Source organism: Anas platyrhynchos, chromosome 3 (genome assembly GCF_047663525.1).
Source record: "Anas platyrhynchos isolate ZD024472 breed Pekin duck chromosome 3, IASCAAS_PekinDuck_T2T, whole genome shotgun sequence".
Lineage (NCBI taxonomy): Eukaryota > Metazoa > Chordata > Aves > Anseriformes > Anatidae > Anas > Anas platyrhynchos.
In genome coordinates, this window is record NC_092589.1 from 8980827 (window position 1) to 8999969 (window position 19143).

The following is a 19143-nucleotide window of genomic DNA, read 5'->3' on the forward strand; positions in this document are numbered from 1 at the left end:
AAATTCTGGAAGTTAGTGAAAAGTAGGTAGCCTTGTGCTGATTTTTCTTACTTTTTGCTAAAGCAACTTCATGCCATTGCTGGACTAACCTGTCACATAAGCTGCTTAGAGGCAGTTTAATCAAATAAGCTACATCCTTTAGTTCTCAAGTGAGAAATTGAGAGACAAATAACATAGTTTTATGTATTTCCTTTGGTCAAAAGATGCCTGGATTAAAATTTATATATAAATTCCATGAAATTCACATTGCTTTGTAAGATTAAGCAATACGGGTAGAGATAATCGCACATTACTTGAAGAAGAGATGGAAAGTAGCATAACTGATGGATAAGTGCCTGAGTGTAATAGAAGATATAACCTTATTTCAGCCTTTCTTATTGTCTACAATTATATGTTATATCCTACCTATTCAGACTTAAAAGCTTCTAGACCTTAAAGCAGCTACACTTACGATTTCCTAGTGGAACTAGCCAAAAAACCCTGTCTCTACAAATATGTAAACTTTTCTTCACTGATTTCCAACAGAGCAAAATAAGCATTTACTAATCTGGTGCCAAAACAAAAGAGAAATGAGCATTATGTAAAATAAATCAGAAAAAAACACTTCTATTTCCACTACAGTAAAACAAGAAATAGGGTCAATGTTTAAGGAATGCAGGAGGTCGTGAAAGAACGAAAAAAAACTGTCTGCAGGGTGGGGAAAAAAGAAAAAAAGAAAAGATGCTTGCAAATATGTAACATAGTCTGTCCTTAATAAATCACCATCAGCATGCAAATCTTATTAGTTGTTACGAGACTAATTATTTTTTTTGTGTGTGTTTAGTTCTTCATGGTCTTGATTTGGAAAGTGAGCATTGCATCTTTGAAAATCTCAATGGTACTGTGAATCTGATACCATTGAATGGCGCGCAGTGTTCTGTGAACGGAATTCAGATTACAGAGGCCACGCACCTAAACCAAGGTATTACCCAGCATAGTATAGTTTTCCATACAGCATCTGTTTATTTCTGGCAACACTACTGAAAAATCTGTGTGTATATTAAGAGATTACTGTTTAATTTTAATTCAGTTTCTTCTTAGCTGCAGCCCAAAGTTATCTGGAGAGAGCCATGGAGTTTTTGTTCTGTCACAGAGTTGCTATGTGGTGAAAAGAGAATTATTTACTAATTTGAGCCACTTCAGAATCTTGAGTATGAACTGATCCTTGCTGTCTGATTTCATTCAAAGTTTATACGTAAAGTGAACACCATGGCAGATAGCTTAGGTTGGTGTGATATTAAGAAAAATAATACTGGTATCTGCATGACTAAAGTAACATCAGAGTTGTTTGTTTTTTTTTTTTTCCTTCTCAGGGCTTCAGTGCAGTCCCACTTAACACTCTATTGCCAAATCCTCTTGGGTAGCAGGAGATTTAGTTGGAGTATCTGTTAACTACAGATGTAGGAAAGTGACAAAAAGAGGGAGGCTAACCCTTACAGATGAAGTTCAGAGGATTACAATTTTAATATAAAAGCTTTAAAATCTGGAAATGATTGAAAGCAGCCGGGACAACTGGGAACAAAGGTGTATTTTGTTGGCCTGGAAAGGACTGACTAACAAGTAAACTGAAGAGTGCTGCAGCAGAGGTTCTGGATGTTTTATCTTCCAGGATCACCCAGAATACTTTCCCGTTTAGCTATGAGCTGAAGTCATGTTGAGAAGTGAGGTTGTAACAGAGCTCAGCTGCTGAAAAGCAGTGCCCCTCTCCTGGACAGAAGCTTTCAGAATAAGCTCGTTCTAACAAATGAGGAACACAGTGGACAAAGTAGTGCTGAACAACGAGTCTTGCACCTTCTCAAACTCAAGTGCTGCAAGATTTTGCTTTCAGAAAATAGCTTTGTTATGGCCAGGGCATGTTGATTCTGTGAAGTGTCTATTCATGTGAAATAAGAGACATTCAGTTGTTTCTGTTATAGATACAGAACAAAAAAAAAGAAAGCCCAACTCCTTTGTCTTGGATTTGAGTAACTCCTATTGATAAATTGTTAGGAACATTGGCATTGATGGCAAGAAACACTGTTAACACGAATTGTGCTTGCAATGGCTCATCTTTATTTTAGCCTGCTGTGTTTCTTAGGCATTATAGGTTTGATTGGCTCAGAAGAAGGCAGAAGTTTAGGTCCTGTTTCCTTCTTTCAGGCATATGCAGCAACTTGATTTTTGTACTGTGAAGAGTAGAAGCATGTTTTTGTTTTTGTTTTTCTTCTCCTGAATTTCTGTCTAAAGAAATTTGCAACTCAGAAAAAGGGGGGCTGGAAAAGGGTTGCTTTGAATTACTAAATTTTGAAAAACAGCTGCACAAGCGGATCTGTAGACTGTGTAACCAGATTGAGTCTGAAAGAAGGATGGCAGCTTTGACATCAGGTGGGCAAAGCTGATGAAATAACTGGTTTAACAACTCGTGCACAATATATCTCTCCTAGCTGTGTTAGCATTTAGTCTCACAGCATGAAATGCCAGCCTCTTTAAATATCTGCTTTAGGTATTGCTGATTATCTACTGATATATTTAAATGCTTCCGTTTGTGACAGTCTAAAAAAAAATCAGCACACTTTCAAATGAACAGTTATTAATAATAGTTAATATATAAAAAAAGAGGCATTAATTACCACTTCCTTCTTCAGATTACTTCCACCATTTGTGAATTCTGGCTAATGTGGCCTCTTGAGTAATGCAACTTGCTATGATATTTTGTTCTTACAAAGAACATGTGATAAGATTTGTAAAGGTAATTGAACAAATACTCACTGGAGTTTGTTCTTTACCTTAAATTTATCCTCAGTTTAAAATGAATTTTCCATTTCGAGGCCAAACTGCTAACCTGTCTGTAGTTAATGTCATTTCTCCATGCTTGTTTTTTTATAGTTTGGTAATACAAGTAACTTTTAGAATCATAAAATAAAATTTTAGAAGTTAGGAAGATCTTAATTATGGATACCTTTGTTTCCTTTGTTTGCACAGTTCCAAAACAGTGATGTGTGTAGATGAGAAGTGCTTGATGGTATTTGAACATGCATTCTTCATACTTGTTTCCTATTCTCTGGTCACTTTTGTGTTGGAGTCAACCAATTAAATTACCGGATCAGAGTTCCCTAAATGATAAAGACTGTTCTTGAATGGTTCTTGTTGTTCTTAGTACTGTCGGTGTATTTGAGAAACCTTTTTTTCTTTGCTATTTAACATTCTAGAAGAATAAGAATTGTTGCTTAGAGTAAACAAATGAAAAGCAAACCCCATAGCAAAGCCAGTTATGTTTCCATGACGACATTGATGCTGCACACTTGCATTCTGATGGGGAACTGCATTGTACGATAAAGGACCATCTAACCCAATGCTTAGGAAATATTTGACAGTATGCTTTTGATCCAAAGTTTTTTTCCTTGATCTGTTTTCATGTTGCTGCGTATCTAAGTTCTGTCAAGTGGGAGCTAGGATTATATTAATAAGGAAAAACTGCAATAATAATAAAATCCTACAATAAAATCCTATATCAGCAAACAGAGGTTCCATAATGCAAAAAGTGGCATTGTGAAGTAACAATGCCTATGACATTCTGGGATAAAAAAAAAAAAAAAGGAATGTAATGGGAAAAGCAGAGGAATTGCAGTCCCCTTCAAATCTGTGCATTGACTATAATGGTGTACTAAAATGAGCAACCTGGCCTACGAGAAGGTGTCTCTGTGGCAGGGGGTTAGGAACTAGATGATCTTTAGGGTCCCTTCCAACCCAAACCATTCTGTGATTTGAAGTACTTCACAAGCGTATCGTGTGACGTGCACATAGCCCTTTTCCTTCTTCCTGTTCAGACTTATGCTAGGCTCATCATTGTATGATTTGGAGAAGTACTGAAAGAGAAACCTAGTTGTAATTCATATGATCCTCCATCTGATTTTGAATGTCATGTGCTGCTGTTAAGCCTCTTCCACCTGTTTTCTTTCAGATATGTCAAGTTAGGAACAAGTATCTTTAGCTGAATTCATTCTGAAATTTTTAATAATTTACTTAAGTAACTTCTACCTAGTAACATGGCCAAAAATGTTTACAGCATCTTCATTTGAAAGTAACTGAAGGAATTTCACTGGAATCCTCAATGTCTCCTCTGCTAAAGTAATCAAAACATCCTTCCAGGCAGGCAGCAAGAGTGGAGCAGAGAGATGTTTGGCACGACTGTGAGCATGTGAAGACTTACCCCTTTCACTACAGCAGTCATGACTGGCAGCGACCCCTTTTAATGTGCTTACATTAAAAATATGTGTATATATGTGCCCAGCGCAATTCATGAAGGAAGGGTCAACCAGCTTCTGTCACAAATTACAGAAGTGGTATCAAAATGACTTGGCAATACAAAGCTGCATATAGATCTGTGGAAGGTAATTCATCTTAACGTTAGTCTGAAGTGAACTGTGTTTATGGTCCAAAATTGAGGTGTTGTGTAGACAGCAAGAAGTGATATTGTGACTATAGTGCCTCTTATCATTGAATTGCCAAGACTGAATGGCCTTATTTGTGTTGATGTTCCTAATTAAGCTAATCTGAAGAGAAGCACTGCTTATGCAGGGCAGCATTTCATTCTCAGATGATAACAATTTGTTTGTAGTAAGCAGTTGTAAGTGCATTTTTTTCAGGTTTTAAGTGTAATAGAATCTGTTCTCTTTTAAAATTCCTTCACACCATTCGACAGATAAATGGTTAATTTTGTTGTGGTTAATTTGGAAGATTTCAATGTTATGACAGCAGTGAGACATCGCTAACAATGTGCTTTTTAGTGGGAAAGTATTAATCTTGGTGCTAGTGTCTTTAAAATATTATAAGAGTTGCCCAGAGTCAGATTATATATGACCTGTACCGTAGCTGATTAAATACAATAATGGATGTGCATTGAACAATATGAATTATTCAAGGTTCTTTCCTCAGAAAATAACTATTGGGTATAAAAGACTAATAAGCCTGTTTTGAGTGATGACAAACTTCAGTGTTGCTCTACATAAAGAAGAAAAAGGTAAGTGAGAGTACAAATTATGAAAAAGTGTAGCTTTCAGTTTAGGTAGATTCAATCTTGACTTCGATCAGAAGTGGATGAATAATGATTAGTTTGTTCTTAGTCACATTTATGGATGTTCCCATGGTGTTCCGTACCTGCTGGTAGCCTCTAAAGTAACACTGTTGAAGTGTGTAGGTCAAACTGCGGCAGCTGTTATGACTGCTTCCTCTACTTATTCTTTAAACTAAACTGCATGAACATGATTGACCTTTCTGTGCATGAACATATGTGTTTTTTTTGTTTATTTTTTGTTTTTTTAGGTAGGAAGAAGGAGGAATAAAATATACACATCCATTAACATAGCTGTGTCAAAGTGCATTTTCATTTTGTTCTTACTTAACGGAAGGCTGTGCTTACATATTGGATGACAGAAAAATTATTTGGCATTTCCTGATACAGTCTATTGTCAGTAAATGGTGTGTGTTTTTCTCATCAGGTGCTGTTATATTACTTGGAAGAACCAATATGTTTCGCTTTAACCATCCCAAAGAAGCTGCTAAACTAAGGGAAAAAAGAAAGGTGAGGTAAAATCAGCATTTGGGGGAATTTCAACCTCTTCACAACTTTACTGCTAATATAGACATACCTTGAACGTTGTAGGTTTGCTTAGTTTTGTTTTACATAGAATATTTCATATTTCATCAAGTGAAACAAAAGTTTGCAAGCACAGCAGTGTTTGTCTAATATATATTTTATGGTCTGTTGTTAGAGTGGACTGCTGTCTTCCTTCAGCTTGTCTATGACAGATCTCTCAAAATCTTGTGAGAACCTATCAGCCGTTATGCTTTATAATCCAGGGTGAGTATGTTAAAAAACGTTCTTCTTGCAGTTGGCACCCATTCTTCATTTTAATGGTTTGAATATTCCAAATGGCTGTAATAGAAAATATTTTGTTCTAATGTTAATAGTGTACTAAATAATGAGTTCTGAACGAGGTGAGAACTTCTAAGAAATGTTATTTGAACTAAAAATTCAAGTTCATGCTAGAAAAAGAGGTAAAAGGACACAGAAGCTTTCCATCCAGCTTAAAGCTTGCCTTTACCTGGGGTCTCACTATTGAAATACAAGAACCGTAACTGAACCAGACAACAGCCACACTGACAGATCTGACATAAGTTTTCTGGGAGAAAAGATTTGGTATTCTAACGAAGGCAGTTCAGCACAGTAATGACATTGCAAATTTGCGTTTATGCTTTCTTCAGAATTACAAGTTAACCGTTAACTATTTTTCATAAGAAAAATGAATTTTAAACTGAAAATTAAGATTTCTTGAGTCTAGTATAAAACCAATGCAGGCATTAGAAGTCTGGGAAATGAATGTCTTATGTTCTTGCTTGTATACTTCCTAGTAGGTGGCCAAGTTAGGATATGGAAAACCATTTTATTATATGGTTACAGGGAAATAGACTACTTATTGTAGAGAATCTGCTTTAATGTCTTTACCAGTGTTCTTTAAGTGACTTATATAGAATTGATGTTGTTTTTGTTCTACTTTTTTTCATAAGCTAGTGCCTGTGTTTTTAATTGAGAGTGAGATGAGACGCGTAAACCACTTATGTGCTTTTGAAAAATTGGCCATGAATTGAATTACAAGCTGGGATAGTACAGCTCTATTTCTGAGTTTTACTGGGGGGTTGTTCTTTATCTGTTAGAATTTAGGAAGATCAGATGGGTAATAATAACTTCAAGTTAAGCAAAGTCTTAAATACAGTGAGTATATCTAATAACGTTGCTTCAAACGCTGTCTTCTTTATTACTCTTTTGCCACTAAAATACCTGCTGAGAACTTGAGACAATGAGCTAGTTGTTCATAAATTACATATTTTTTTCTGACAGAGAAGAAAGAGAAAGTAAAAAACAAAAACAAAAAAACCCTGTGTGTGTATACGTGTGTATTTTTCTTCCTGTTTCTTTAGCCTTTTTGAAAAGTTAATGAACTTGTAGTGACAACTGCTAGCATTACATCTTCTGAGGGCCAGGGAAAGTTCTATGAAAGTTCCTGACTGTTCTTTGTTACCTCTGGTTATTGATCTACCTTGGGCTATAGTGGGTTTTTCTAGTCTAGTGACATGACTGTTAAAATACTTTTATGAATAATTGTATCATACTGCACAGTGGTGGCCTTGACTTTGCAGTCAGTGTAAACCAGGACAGATTTTTTCAGCATTGCCTCATGTTTACTCTTCCAGATTTACAGCAAAATATAACTGCATGGGCATGGCCCAGTTGAAGGTAGGCTTAAGAATGATTTCCCTGCCCAAGGAGTTCATACTGTCTGCAGATAATGCTAAATCACGTCTTGTAGAAGGGAATTTTCCTGTGACTTGTGATTTCAACAAGAACAAGAGAGCAAACAAATAGAAGAGTTACTTGATCCAGGATAGAGTAGTTTGCAACAAATTCTTTTTTTTTTTTTCCCCCAACCTTTTGTGCAATGTAGCTTTTTTCATTGTCAGTTCTTCAAATATCTGGCCTTGCTTTCCTGGAACTCAATAAGTATGACTCATATAATTAAATTATCAGTGTATTCAGCAAATTTTAAAAACTCCACCCATCTAGCACTTCTTCTAAACTGTATTTTGCTTTTTTTGGGTGTGGTGAGAGCTGTTCCTGTTGAAATTGAGGCTCAAGTTAGGTGAAATACCTTCATATTCCTGAAAACTTTCATGCCTGTGTGCTATTAGTCTGTAAACTATGAGCAGAGGGCTAATAATATTGTCCTGTTCTTCTGCATTCAATTAATCTTTGTGGCTTGTCTTGCAGGAATGGATATTTTGTCTTGCTTAATTTGTAAGCACAAGGAAGCATTATACTTAAGTCTCACCATACAGGAGGAATGCATGACTGTTACTTGTTTGTGAGCAATACAACCTGCCTGTTCCTTTCATTGTTACGTGCATTTGTTTTTTAAAGTGAGGAAGCTCATAGTTGCGTATTCAGAATTTAAACTCTTATCCCTGTCCTCGGAGGCTTTAACAAAGTTTAAAACAATATATGCCATACCTAATACTACACATTGCCCACACAGTGTAGAGGTGGTTCTCGTTCTGATAGATCAGTGATTAAAACAAAAAAAAATCAAATATGACTGGTTTTACTGTTTTTATAACTTCTGCAAAGAGAAAGTATGTTCTGAAGTTTGCACTGCTGTTTAACTGAGCATTGGTCATGTAAATCAGTAGAAGAAAGCATGTTCCATAATTGATGCATTGTTGTGGACAGCAATTTGGCAATAGCAGCTTTTCAGCTTAGGCTGTGGTTCCATGATAATTTTAAGCTTGTTTATGTTGATGCTAAAATTGTTTGCTTTCCGTATCATCCATTGTGACAGTGGTGTGTTTTTTTTTTTTTTTTTCCTGTGATGTTGTGAGCTTGTCCAAAGAGGTGTAATTCTGTAGAAAATGTCACTTTAAGGGAAACAGGTGGTTGGAGTAATTGCAAGTTAAAGAAAACATGTTTTGAATAAAGCAGTTCCCAAGTATTTAGGGCTTGGTCATATTCAAAGCCAATGGCACCGTATCCATAAAGTGTTAGCTTGCAATATAGGGCATGGACTCCTTCCTTTATTCTGAACCTTTATTGCAATGGGCTGTAGTATCAGTTCCCCATAATGTCATGGCATGCTGCTCACCTTCTGTGCAGAGTAGCAGGCCAATTTTTTTTTTTTTTTTTTTTTTTTGTGAGGCTTCGGTAGATGACCAGCATTCTGCCTGTTGTTAATTTGGTAATTCAAGCTCTTCTTTTCTTCCAATACTGAACACCTAAAGGCTGGTAGCTAAATTTGCAATTTCTGTAGGTTGCAATAAACATCTTGTAAAGTCTAGTATCTTTACCAATCAATGCCAGAAGAGCCTGTGGGATATTCCTTTCAGTTGTGATAACAGCAGATAGCAGATAAATGACAACTGCTCCGTGTGTGTGGCTCTAAGGGTCTATATAAGTAGCTGTCTGAATTTTCTGAATTTCTGAATGTGTCATTAGAGGTTGTCCATTTTGAAGCTGTATGTGATCTCGCCTTATTTCAGAGCCTGAGAGAAAGTGATAGTATGTGATTTAAAGTACGGTGTACTTAAAAATAAATAAATAAATAGAAGTTAAAATAAACTTGTAATGTTTGGTAATAACTCCTAAAGCACTCGGCATTAGCTAGTTTTTCTACTCTGCTTTCAGAGCACGTTAATGCTTGTTATTCTAAAATGAAGAAAATGGGACAGCAGGGAGAGTTTATGCTCTTTTGAAAAAGATTCACCTTTTAAACAGTAAAAATACCATTACTTCAAGTTTTGCCTTTGTTTTGCAATTTGAACAACCACTAAAAACCCTTAATTTCTTCTTTGGGGAGAAAAATAAAAAAAAAAAGCACCAAAACCTACTTTTCCCTGTCATGCAGGGTGAAATTTAGGTGCATTACATCTGCATTCCACGAAAGCTTTCCCCAGGTTGTCCCGTGCTGATACCCGAAAGGTGCATCCTAAACATTAAAGCTCTGCTGCTGCTTGTGCCCAGAACTGCTGCCACCCTGAGGAGCCAAGCTGGTGATACCTCTGCTATATCTGCCCCGGGTTTTCCTCCATTGAAAGCGAGGGTCTCCATTGCTGAGCTTGGAGTCCTTCTCCTTTGTGGCACCAGAAGTCTTTTAGATCCTTCTGCACAGTAGCACAACTCCAAGGAGCAGATTGTCCACCTATGTCCTTCCCTCCTATGCAGGGTTGGAGACGAGCGTTTTACCTTGCTTAACTGGCCCTGGTATTTTTAGGCCTTGAGTATTTTTGTTTTCTATTGTAGAAAATTCCTTCCTCATTTGGTGTTTTTCTGGCAAGGAGATGAATGTCTATGCTGTTCAGGTTAAGTGTTGTCCAAATTAGCAGTTGATTTTTAAACCTATATTTTCTCAGTCCCAACACTTTTAGTGGTGGTCACTGAGACATTATTCATAACAAAATCTCTACTGTATTTTAGACAGTGTGTCTGGTCATGATTGCTAAATGCTGCTTGAGTAGAGGCGTTTGCTGCACTTTGTGTTTCTTTCTATATGGTTCTGTTCTCTAACTTCATTTGTACTCTGAGATTTTGTTTTCTTTAAAGAAGATATCATGCAGGTCTTGCTTATTTTATGTCTTTCCCATGTGAAAATCAGTGATACCTTTAATTGATTTTTATTTTTTTCAGGTGGGTGGGCTGTATGTGCAGCTTTTGCTGTGTTTTTCTTTGTTTGTTTGTTAGGCTGTTGATTTCCTATATGTGGAGATAGTTGCATAAAACTTTGGCTTGCTGTGCAAAATCCTTTGTTCTGTTCATTCCCAGTCTTTGTCTTTAATCCAGTGTCATGCAACGCTGCTTCAGGTAATAAGCTTTGGATAAAACAGTTTTGCTTGTAGATCTGTGTTGAAGATTTCATTTGTGGACCTTCTGTAAGGTATATTATATTATAACTCTAAAACCACTCATGAGAAACCTTGATCTTGTCTTGTCTTCAGCATGTTGGGTTTTTTAATTAATCTCATAAATTGGGCTACTGAACAGCATTGTAACATCTTTGTAGTCCTGCTGGTACTCAGTCTTTCCTAACAGATGTAGTACCAGATCACACTTTTGTGCTGTGTAAATTAAGCTATTGTTGTATTGTACCAGTAGAACTGACTTCCTTTTCTCTGTGGCTTATCTACACTGTCCTTATCACTAGATACGCCACATTTTCCAGGAAAATGGTGACTATTTAATTCTACACTTATCAGATTAAGGTCCTTTGTGGTAGATCTACAAAAGAAGAAAGAGTAGATTCTAGTCCTTAATATCTGTATATATATATTTTTTAATTTCAAGCTAATACTTTTTTCTATTCACAGTAATTCTCACATTAATAAAGGGAGTAGAGTTTATGAAAAAAAAAAAAATATTTTTATTAAGGATATCCTAATCCAAAAAACATCAGTCCTGTATCTGTGCTTTGTAAAACTGGCAGTGATTTGTTACAGCCAATGATGTTTTTGGGGATGCTGAGATTTTTTTTCTTACTAGCTTCTTAAAGAAGGAAGGCTTCTGCAATCACTGCCTGCCTGTTCTGCCTCCTCAGTTCCTTTCCTGTCCTGAAACACCTTTTGAACCCGTAACCAGTTTGAAGCAAATATTACAGAGGTGGTTGTCTCAAAAGAAATGAATTCCTGAACGTGTTGATAAAATGGGCATCCAGATGCGGAAAACATGCATCATTATTACCCCTGTGATAATAAAGTCCGCAGTGCAAGCACTGGTAGAGAATAGAGATGCTGAATATCTGTGTGGGAGGAGAGCCTTCAGTGGAGCTCAGACCATCTTAGGCATCACTGAATCTAAATACGCAGCAATACACAAGGCTATGTTAGGCTTTCTGTTCACAGAACTATTTTTCACTTGTCTAAAATGCATTAAATATACAGTTTTAGAGCAGCTAGATGTAGTGTTTGGAAGCTGCTGATGGGGATGTTGATGGTGATCTGTATTTGCTTTGGGAAGTAGCCAGTTACACTGAAGAAGAAACTATTTCTGTGTAGCTCATTCCTGTCTTTTCTGAGCAACCCTTTGAGCAGCTCTAGTTTCATTTTTGTGTAAGATAAAACTTATTGCCTTGACATGACTGGCGAAGGTAGTAGAGATGCTTCATCAAAGAGAAAACCAGGGAGTTTTCACTGCTCACGTGTTTATATATAAATGATTGCTGTGATGGCTCACGTTCTTTGGATAAGATCTCTATCAAAAGCCCGTTACCATTTTTATGTATATATAAAATATGTTTGCCAAATTATGTGTTTTATAGAAGTGTCACAATATCAAAAGACTTTGCTCTGGGTTTGTGCATTATATCATCAGATCTGCAATGTTTTACTTCACTGTGGCTTAACTAAGCATGGGAATACTTGTAAATCGTCTCTGCCAACTCTCTTAGCATAGATGGTTTACATCTGACAGTGCTTAATGGGCATCTGCATTTCCAGACTCCAAATCCCCCAGCTCTATATTATTTTGGACTGAAATAATGATGAATATAGTGACAGCCAAGCCCTAGCTAAGAAGCGAGAGCTAGCAGCTATGAATTCCAGAGGCAGACTAGCTACAGTGAGGGATTATCAGGTATAGCTTAAAAAAGAAGAAAGCTTGGTAACCGTTGAATAAGACTTTTGCTTTCTGACAGTCTCTTAAGATTGCTTTTGTACTTGCTTTTGCATAACTTTGTGAATTTTGCACTACTACTAAAGAAATTGAGGAAACATATTTATCTCTCCTTGTGCTGTGGCATTGAGATGGTGGCTACAAGTGCCTGTTTTAGACATGATCTTAATGTAAAGGGGTCTTGATGAGAAATGTATATGAAGGCTCTGAATATCTGGAGTTGTGTGTAACAATCTAAAATGGGGAAAAATATATTTTTTTAAATTAGTGTTTCTCCACTATTCCAATGGTTAGAAAGATGCTTCTTGAGCACTTTGCAGTCAAAGTTTACTTGAATTGTTTTATAAACATCACATTAATGTTGTATTTTCTGCGTGTTTCCAATGATAACTCCTTTTCAGACATTTGTATGACTTTAGAAAGAGATATTAAATATACCTTATATTTAAAACACATGCCTACACAATTGAAGTTGTGACATCTTAAAGTGCAGTTCCTCAAATAATTGAATTTAGCTTGTGGTGCAGTCTTGCATTTTTTTCAGCGTTTCTCTCACCTGTAAACTCCTTAAGTTGTTTTCAGCTCTGAAATAACTGAATATTTGTGTATTTGGTAGAGTACTTCAGCTCATATATAGATTCTTTATGCTTAAAAAAAGCACAGAGACCATTTCCTTTGGAAGATTGCCTTAAAGAATACAAGTCTTTCAAAGGAAATTAAAATAAGAGACTTCTGTATGACTGTAATAAGAGCTGATATTAAAAATGACAAAAAATACTCTCCTGTAATTATTCAGAACCTTATCAAGCTAAACATATTAAAATCTCAAAATATTTTAGATAAATGGGCTTGTATTGTGTTCTGTCCATGAATGTTTCACTTCACAGGAGTATGAATTTTTTTTCAGCCTCACTGATCACATCAAAGTAATGCTTCTTTTCTTGGGAGGAAAAGGAAGAATTACAGGCATATGCTGTAGCATAGTTCCGTAGCTCACTCCCTTCTCAGAATTGGCCAAGCTAATAAACCATAGGATTATGAGCATCGATTAACTATCACTGGCAGTTGTAAAACGTGTTTAGAAAGAATAACTATTTAAATTTTACTTTGAATTGTAATGTGATGGACTGCTGTTCCATGAATCTAACTGATTTAACCTCTAATAAAACAAACTGTTGGTGATGTTACTATAGTCTGTACTGCTAATATGTTTTTGCTATCAATTCCTCTCTTAACTGATTGCTCTGTTTCCCCCTACCTCCAATGGCAGTCTTTTCCCTGTAAAAGGACCGATCTGTTTAAGGTAGAGAAATTCAATTCGTATGTATTGATTGCCATGTCCGCATGTAGTTAACTTGCAGAGGCTATGCTAATCATTTGTCTTGTTTATCTTAACTTTTTAAATAGTCTTTTCCCCCAGAAATTCATTCACTTTTTTGTTTGTACTTAAGTGTTAGACAGCATGATACCTAATTTGTAACCCTAATGAAGGAAATACTTTCTTTTACTGTAGAAAGTAGTTTCATAAAACTTTTCATTTGCATCATTGTTATAATAATCATTGTGAATTACATAATTGTGTATCTCGCTCATATATATTCAAGATTTTTTTTTTCCTTAAATCAGGCTAGAATTTGAGAGACAACAACGAGAGGAGCTTGAAAAATTAGAAAGTAAAAGGTAATGTTATTCTCTTTAAGTATACATGTATGTATATAAGTATACGCACACACGTGTATGTGTATATATAGAGAGAGAACATTGTGGACTTGATGACAAATGAGGCTCTTTACCTGGATCTTTTTTACACTCCAGTCATTTTTGAATTGAATCTTGATTAATCTGTGAATTCTGCTTCTGCAACGGTATGGGCATGCTAGTAATACTTATCAGAATGACATTTAGCAATCAGTTCAAAACAAAAAATAAAGCATTGTTATCAGCTGGAGAACTAAGCTGATTTTTCTGACTCATTGTATCTGCTAAGATTTTACAAGTAAAAGATCTCACCTTGTTGCAGATCACAGCATTGATTAGATTCATAAGCTGAAAGACGTTTTCTGCCTTCTCCACTTTATACAGCTTGCTCAGTTTTGAAAGAGTTTTTATATAGTTGGACCAAGTTAAATAAAGTCAAAATAAATAAAAAACAAAAGCAAAAAAAAAACAAACAAAAAATAACCACAAATCCTACCCAAGCTCTGAGCAATTAGAAGATGTCCTTCAGAAAATGATACAGTAGAATCACTGATCTTATCCTCTTTGTTATGTTGATAGACTTTGAATTCAGATTACATTGAAGTTGATTTGTGTTTTAATCGATCAGATTTTAACTTCTTCCAAACCAACCAAGGAATACACATAGAAACAACCTGTAGTCCAGGTGATTGTATTGTAGGGGTAATTGTGGCATCTTCAAGTCTCAGTCTTTCCTCACTTGGATTCCATTAGAACCTTTAAAAGAGTTATTGCACGGGCCATACTTTGTCTTAAAGTAATTTGCCTTTCAACTCCATCTGTTCCTAAGCTTATATTCCCATTTATCAATAGATCAGTTGGGTTTGCAAAAAGAGAAGACATTGTTTCAATTCATCTGTTGACTCAAATTTGGTGAGGCAAATTTCACACCAAGTCCTTTTTGTTTGTATGCAAATAAGTGTGCATGTGTAAAAAATACATACGGTTATTTTTCACTGTGCCCTGTGTGTTCTATCAATATTCTTATTGGATTGGATAAAGCTAATGGAGTCTAATGTTATGATACCAACATAAATGCTATCTAACATGTTTTCTTAGAATTTAATGTATCCACAACATTACATGTTGAAATAAATTATATGAGTCTGTGCCATTTTCTCAAGGATTGAGTTACTTCCAAGCAGCAAAACAAAATTATATATATATATATGTATATTATATTATATTATATAAAATATATATATATATATATATATATATATATATATATTGTATTATATATAATATATACAATACTATATATATATATAATTGTGGTATGGGTTGCAAAATCTCTGTCCAAAACATTTTAACTTCTAAGTGATACATTGTCCTTTGGATAAAGCAAACATAAAAGTTTGATATATTTCTTGTAAATGTTCTTGCTGCAGGAAACAAATAGAAGAAATGGAGGAGAAACAAAGATCTGACAAAGCAGAGCTTGTAAGAATGCAACAAGAAGTAGAGTCACAGCGCAAAGAAACTGAAATAGTACAGCTGCAAATTCGAAAACAGGAAGAGAGTCTGAAACGCAGAAGTGTTCACATTGAGAGCAGGTTAAAGGATTTGCTGGCTGAAAAAGAAAAATTTGAAGAAGAGAGATTGCGGGAACAACAGGAGATAGAGCTTCAAAAGAAGAAGCAGCAGGAAGAAATTTTTGCCCGTGTCAAAGAGGAATTGCAGCGCCTACAAGAACTTAATCATAATGAAAAAGAAGAGAAAATGCAGATTTTCCGAGAACTAGAAAAACTTAAAAAGGAAAAGGATGAACAGTACATTAAGCTGGAATCGGAAAAAAAGAGACTTGAGGAACAAGAAAGGGAGCAGGTGATGCTTGTGGCTCATCTAGAAGAACAGCTTCGAGAAAAACAGGTCATGATACAGCTCCTGAAGAGAGGGGATGTACAACGACTTGAAGAAGAGAAAAGAGATCTTGAAGATATCAGGGAATCTCTTTTGAAAGTCAAAGAAGCCCGATCTGAAGGTGATGAAAACTGTGAAGAGTTAGAACAAGCACAGAATAGTTTCATAGAGTTTAAAAGAAAACAACTAGAACAGTTGACTATTTTGGAAAAAGATTTAGTTCAGCAAATGGATCACCTAGAAAAGGAGATTGCACATGAAAAAGGAGCTGTAGAACACTTAAAGTTTGCACAGGAAGAACGTGTAAGTTTCAAGAAAGATGATGAAAACTTTGCAGATGCTGTACTCAAGGCTGACGAATTTGACAAGATAAAGCCAGCGGAATACAGGCTTCAGTCTAAAGTACGGCAGCTTGAGTACCTGAAGAGTAATCATTTGCCAGCACTGCTGGAAGAAAAGCAAAGAGCTTCTGAAGTCCTCGATAGAGGCTTCTTAGGATTAGATAATACTCTCTATCAAATAGAGAAAGAAATAGAAGAAAAAGAAGAGCAGCTTGCACAATATAGAGCTAGCACAAATCAGTTGCAGCAGCTTCAAGAAACATTTGAATTCACAGCCAATGTAGCTCGGCAGGAAGAAAAAGTTCGGAAGAAGGAAAAAGAAATCCTTGAATCAAGGGAAAAACAGCAGAGGGAGGCGCTGGAACAAGCTGTTGCTAAGTTAGAAAGGAGGCATTCTGCTTTGCAGCGTCGTTCTACGATAGACTTTGAAATTGAAGAGCAGAAACAGAAGCTTGCTACCTTAAACAACAGCTGCAGCGAGCAGGCAGGTCTGCAGGCTAGTCTAGAAGCTGAGCAAAAAGCCCTTGAACAAGACCGGGAACGGTAAGTGTTCTGATAGCTTCAGTTTTTAGGACCTGCGATTCACAAAAAGTACATAATTTTTATGGCGTAGATTTTGAGAGGGCAACTTGTTCTGTGTCCCACTGTTTGAGTTTCTTGTTGTTTCAAGTAGTTTGACCAGAATTGACGTTATGTATTGCTTTTTGAAAGATTCTTGCCTGCTCATTGATTTCTGTTCGGACACTTAACTCATCCCCCGCAGTACAGTACTTGCATGAGCCATCACAGCATTCAGTTAAGTTGTTTTTACCTATTTAGAAAGCTCAGCCAACCCCATGCTCAGCCCTTACAAATGCATGCACTATTTTACAAGTTTCTTTTTATTAAAATATGAATGTATAGCATTTTGTTTCTTTATTGGTAGCAAGCTATTTGTTGGTTCAAGATTTGGAGATTGATAGTCAAGATTGTCTCTCTCAGATTGTCTCTCTCAGCTGATGATGTGTGGAACACTCCTGGTATTCCAAGTAAACCAGTGTAATGTTTAATGTTTTGTTACTGGCTTTAGGGCTAAATAAAGTAGACTAGCCATATATCTGTGTAAAATTTGTTGGTGTTTTTCAAACATATTTGAAAATACACAGCTGCTTCGATACAGCCCTATGTGATGACAAACCCTTTTAGATACAGAAGCAATGTTATCAACTACACATATGATATTTGGAACTATAGCCTAGTATTTGTGCTAAGTATAGAAGGCTCAGAGGAAAATTTTCAGGTAAGGAGGGTTCTTCCTTCACAGGAGAGGAAGAATTTTTTTATTGTATTTTTGGCCTGAGCAAAAATCCATTGGGGTTAGTGGATTCAATCCATGCAGTCCAGAAGAAGGGCAAAATTAGCATTTTAAAAAGGCGTTGTCTGATTTGCTATCACAAGAGCTTGAAAACTTGTTGTTATTGGTGAAAGAATGATTTTGTTTTTCTTGAGGTAGAATTAGATTTGTTTTATTTTAATATTCCAGTGATTACCTGATTCTTCTTTCAGAAGCACTTCAAACCAGATGCTTGATGAGAAGAATCACCAAAAATACACTTACCTATAGCAAAACTGATGAACTCTTCTGTATCTTGTTTATTTTAAACTGTTAGCAGGAGATAATAGCTCCTTTTTTCACACTGACCTTTAGGTCACTCTTTCCACGTGTAAAGCTACATTGTGTGGATTTTAGTTAGGCTTTTTCAATACTGTGTTATCATTTTGTTGTGGCTATTTGCCTATATTTTTCATAATTGTCTTGAAGAACATGTAATCTAGTTTTCTGCACTGAGCATCTCACTTGAATGAAGCCAGCTATAAACAACTGGAGGTTCCACAAAAATAGACAGCTTTTTAGCTAGCCCTCAAGATATTGCTGGTTTGTGTAATAAGTGGGAAAAATATGTTGTCAGCTAGAAAAATTATGTTAGAAATAGATTCCAAAGAAGTGAAAAGGTCTGTTTATTTTGTTGTTGTTAACTTTAAAAATCTCTTGCACAAACTGAATAAAACTTTGTAGTCATTCAGTGAGAGGCCCAGGGGCCTGAATAATTTTGTTCAGAGTGTCATTTACGCACTCACACGGATAGCTAACTTTCTATGAATGTTGTGGCAAAAGAAAATCTTAAGATACATGTTAAATACTTCAGGCTATTTATATAACACTTGTGCACAAGTGTTCAAGTTTATACTTCCAAGTAAATAATGTCTTGGACCCTAACAAGCATATTAACTGTATGTGCTGCTTATTATTTATCTAGATAATATTTGGTAAGAGCGTGCTTCAGAAAAAGAGGTTCAAATCAGAAAAGAGGTTCAAAGCTATCTAAAAATATTTAAATCCAATATCCATCTGAAATGTTCTGTGAGCCCAAGTCCATCATAACTGGATAAAATGTTTTTCCAGTTGGTATAATCTGCCGGCTCGAAATCCTTTCACCTACAGGGATGACCCCCAAAATGATAACCTAGAGCCAATTCATACTGGAATTACGCGCCCGCACTTTGTCTTTATTGGCAGAAATTTGGGTCTGTAGAATGAGCACAAAGCAACTTCAGAGCTATCTTTGAGGCGATGGGATGCATCGCTCAAAAGGGGCAAGGAGCAATTCAGTGCACTTACTGGCAGAGGCATCACACAGCTGGATAAGCTTATAACTGTAGGAAATGATATCTTTTGATAGAAGGATGTTTACAAATGAAGAGATAAGCTATGTTCCCTTAATATAATTGTGATTTTTGTGGTTAAATTGATTTTCCATAGATGCAAACACTCCCCCATATCTATCAGCCATCTCCCATCCACTTTCCCTCAGGATGCAAGATTGTTTTGCTGCTAATCAAAAGAAACAGATGGCTTCTGGCTGTGCTGCAGAAAGTACTCTAAAAATGAAGTAACAACTCAGCCTGCTTTACTCCTGCTGAAGCCACAGCATTTTT

At 36.0% G+C, this 19143-nt stretch overlaps 1 protein-coding gene across 8 annotated transcripts in view; it reads left to right on the forward strand.

Moving 5' to 3' along the window:
* Positions 1-19143, forward strand: part of KIF16B (kinesin family member 16B) — a 138703-nt gene that overhangs the window by 62076 nt on the left and 57484 nt on the right. For 5 of the 8 annotated variants that reach the window (XM_072035267.1, XM_072035268.1, XM_072035271.1 and 2 more), the window contains exons 15-20: positions 824-961; positions 5517-5599; positions 5790-5878; positions 13497-13529; positions 13853-13906; positions 15355-16710. In XM_072035267.1, coding sequence (XP_071891368.1) covers positions 824-961; positions 5517-5599; positions 5790-5878; positions 13497-13529; positions 13853-13906; positions 15355-16710 — 1753 coding nt within the window. Of the gene's footprint in view, positions 1-823; positions 962-4953; positions 5039-5516; positions 5600-5789; positions 5879-13496; positions 13530-13852; positions 13907-15354; positions 16711-19143 lie in introns of those variants that run through there. The other 3 variants (XM_072035269.1, XM_038176652.2, XM_072035272.1) reach the window with 2 other exon arrangements.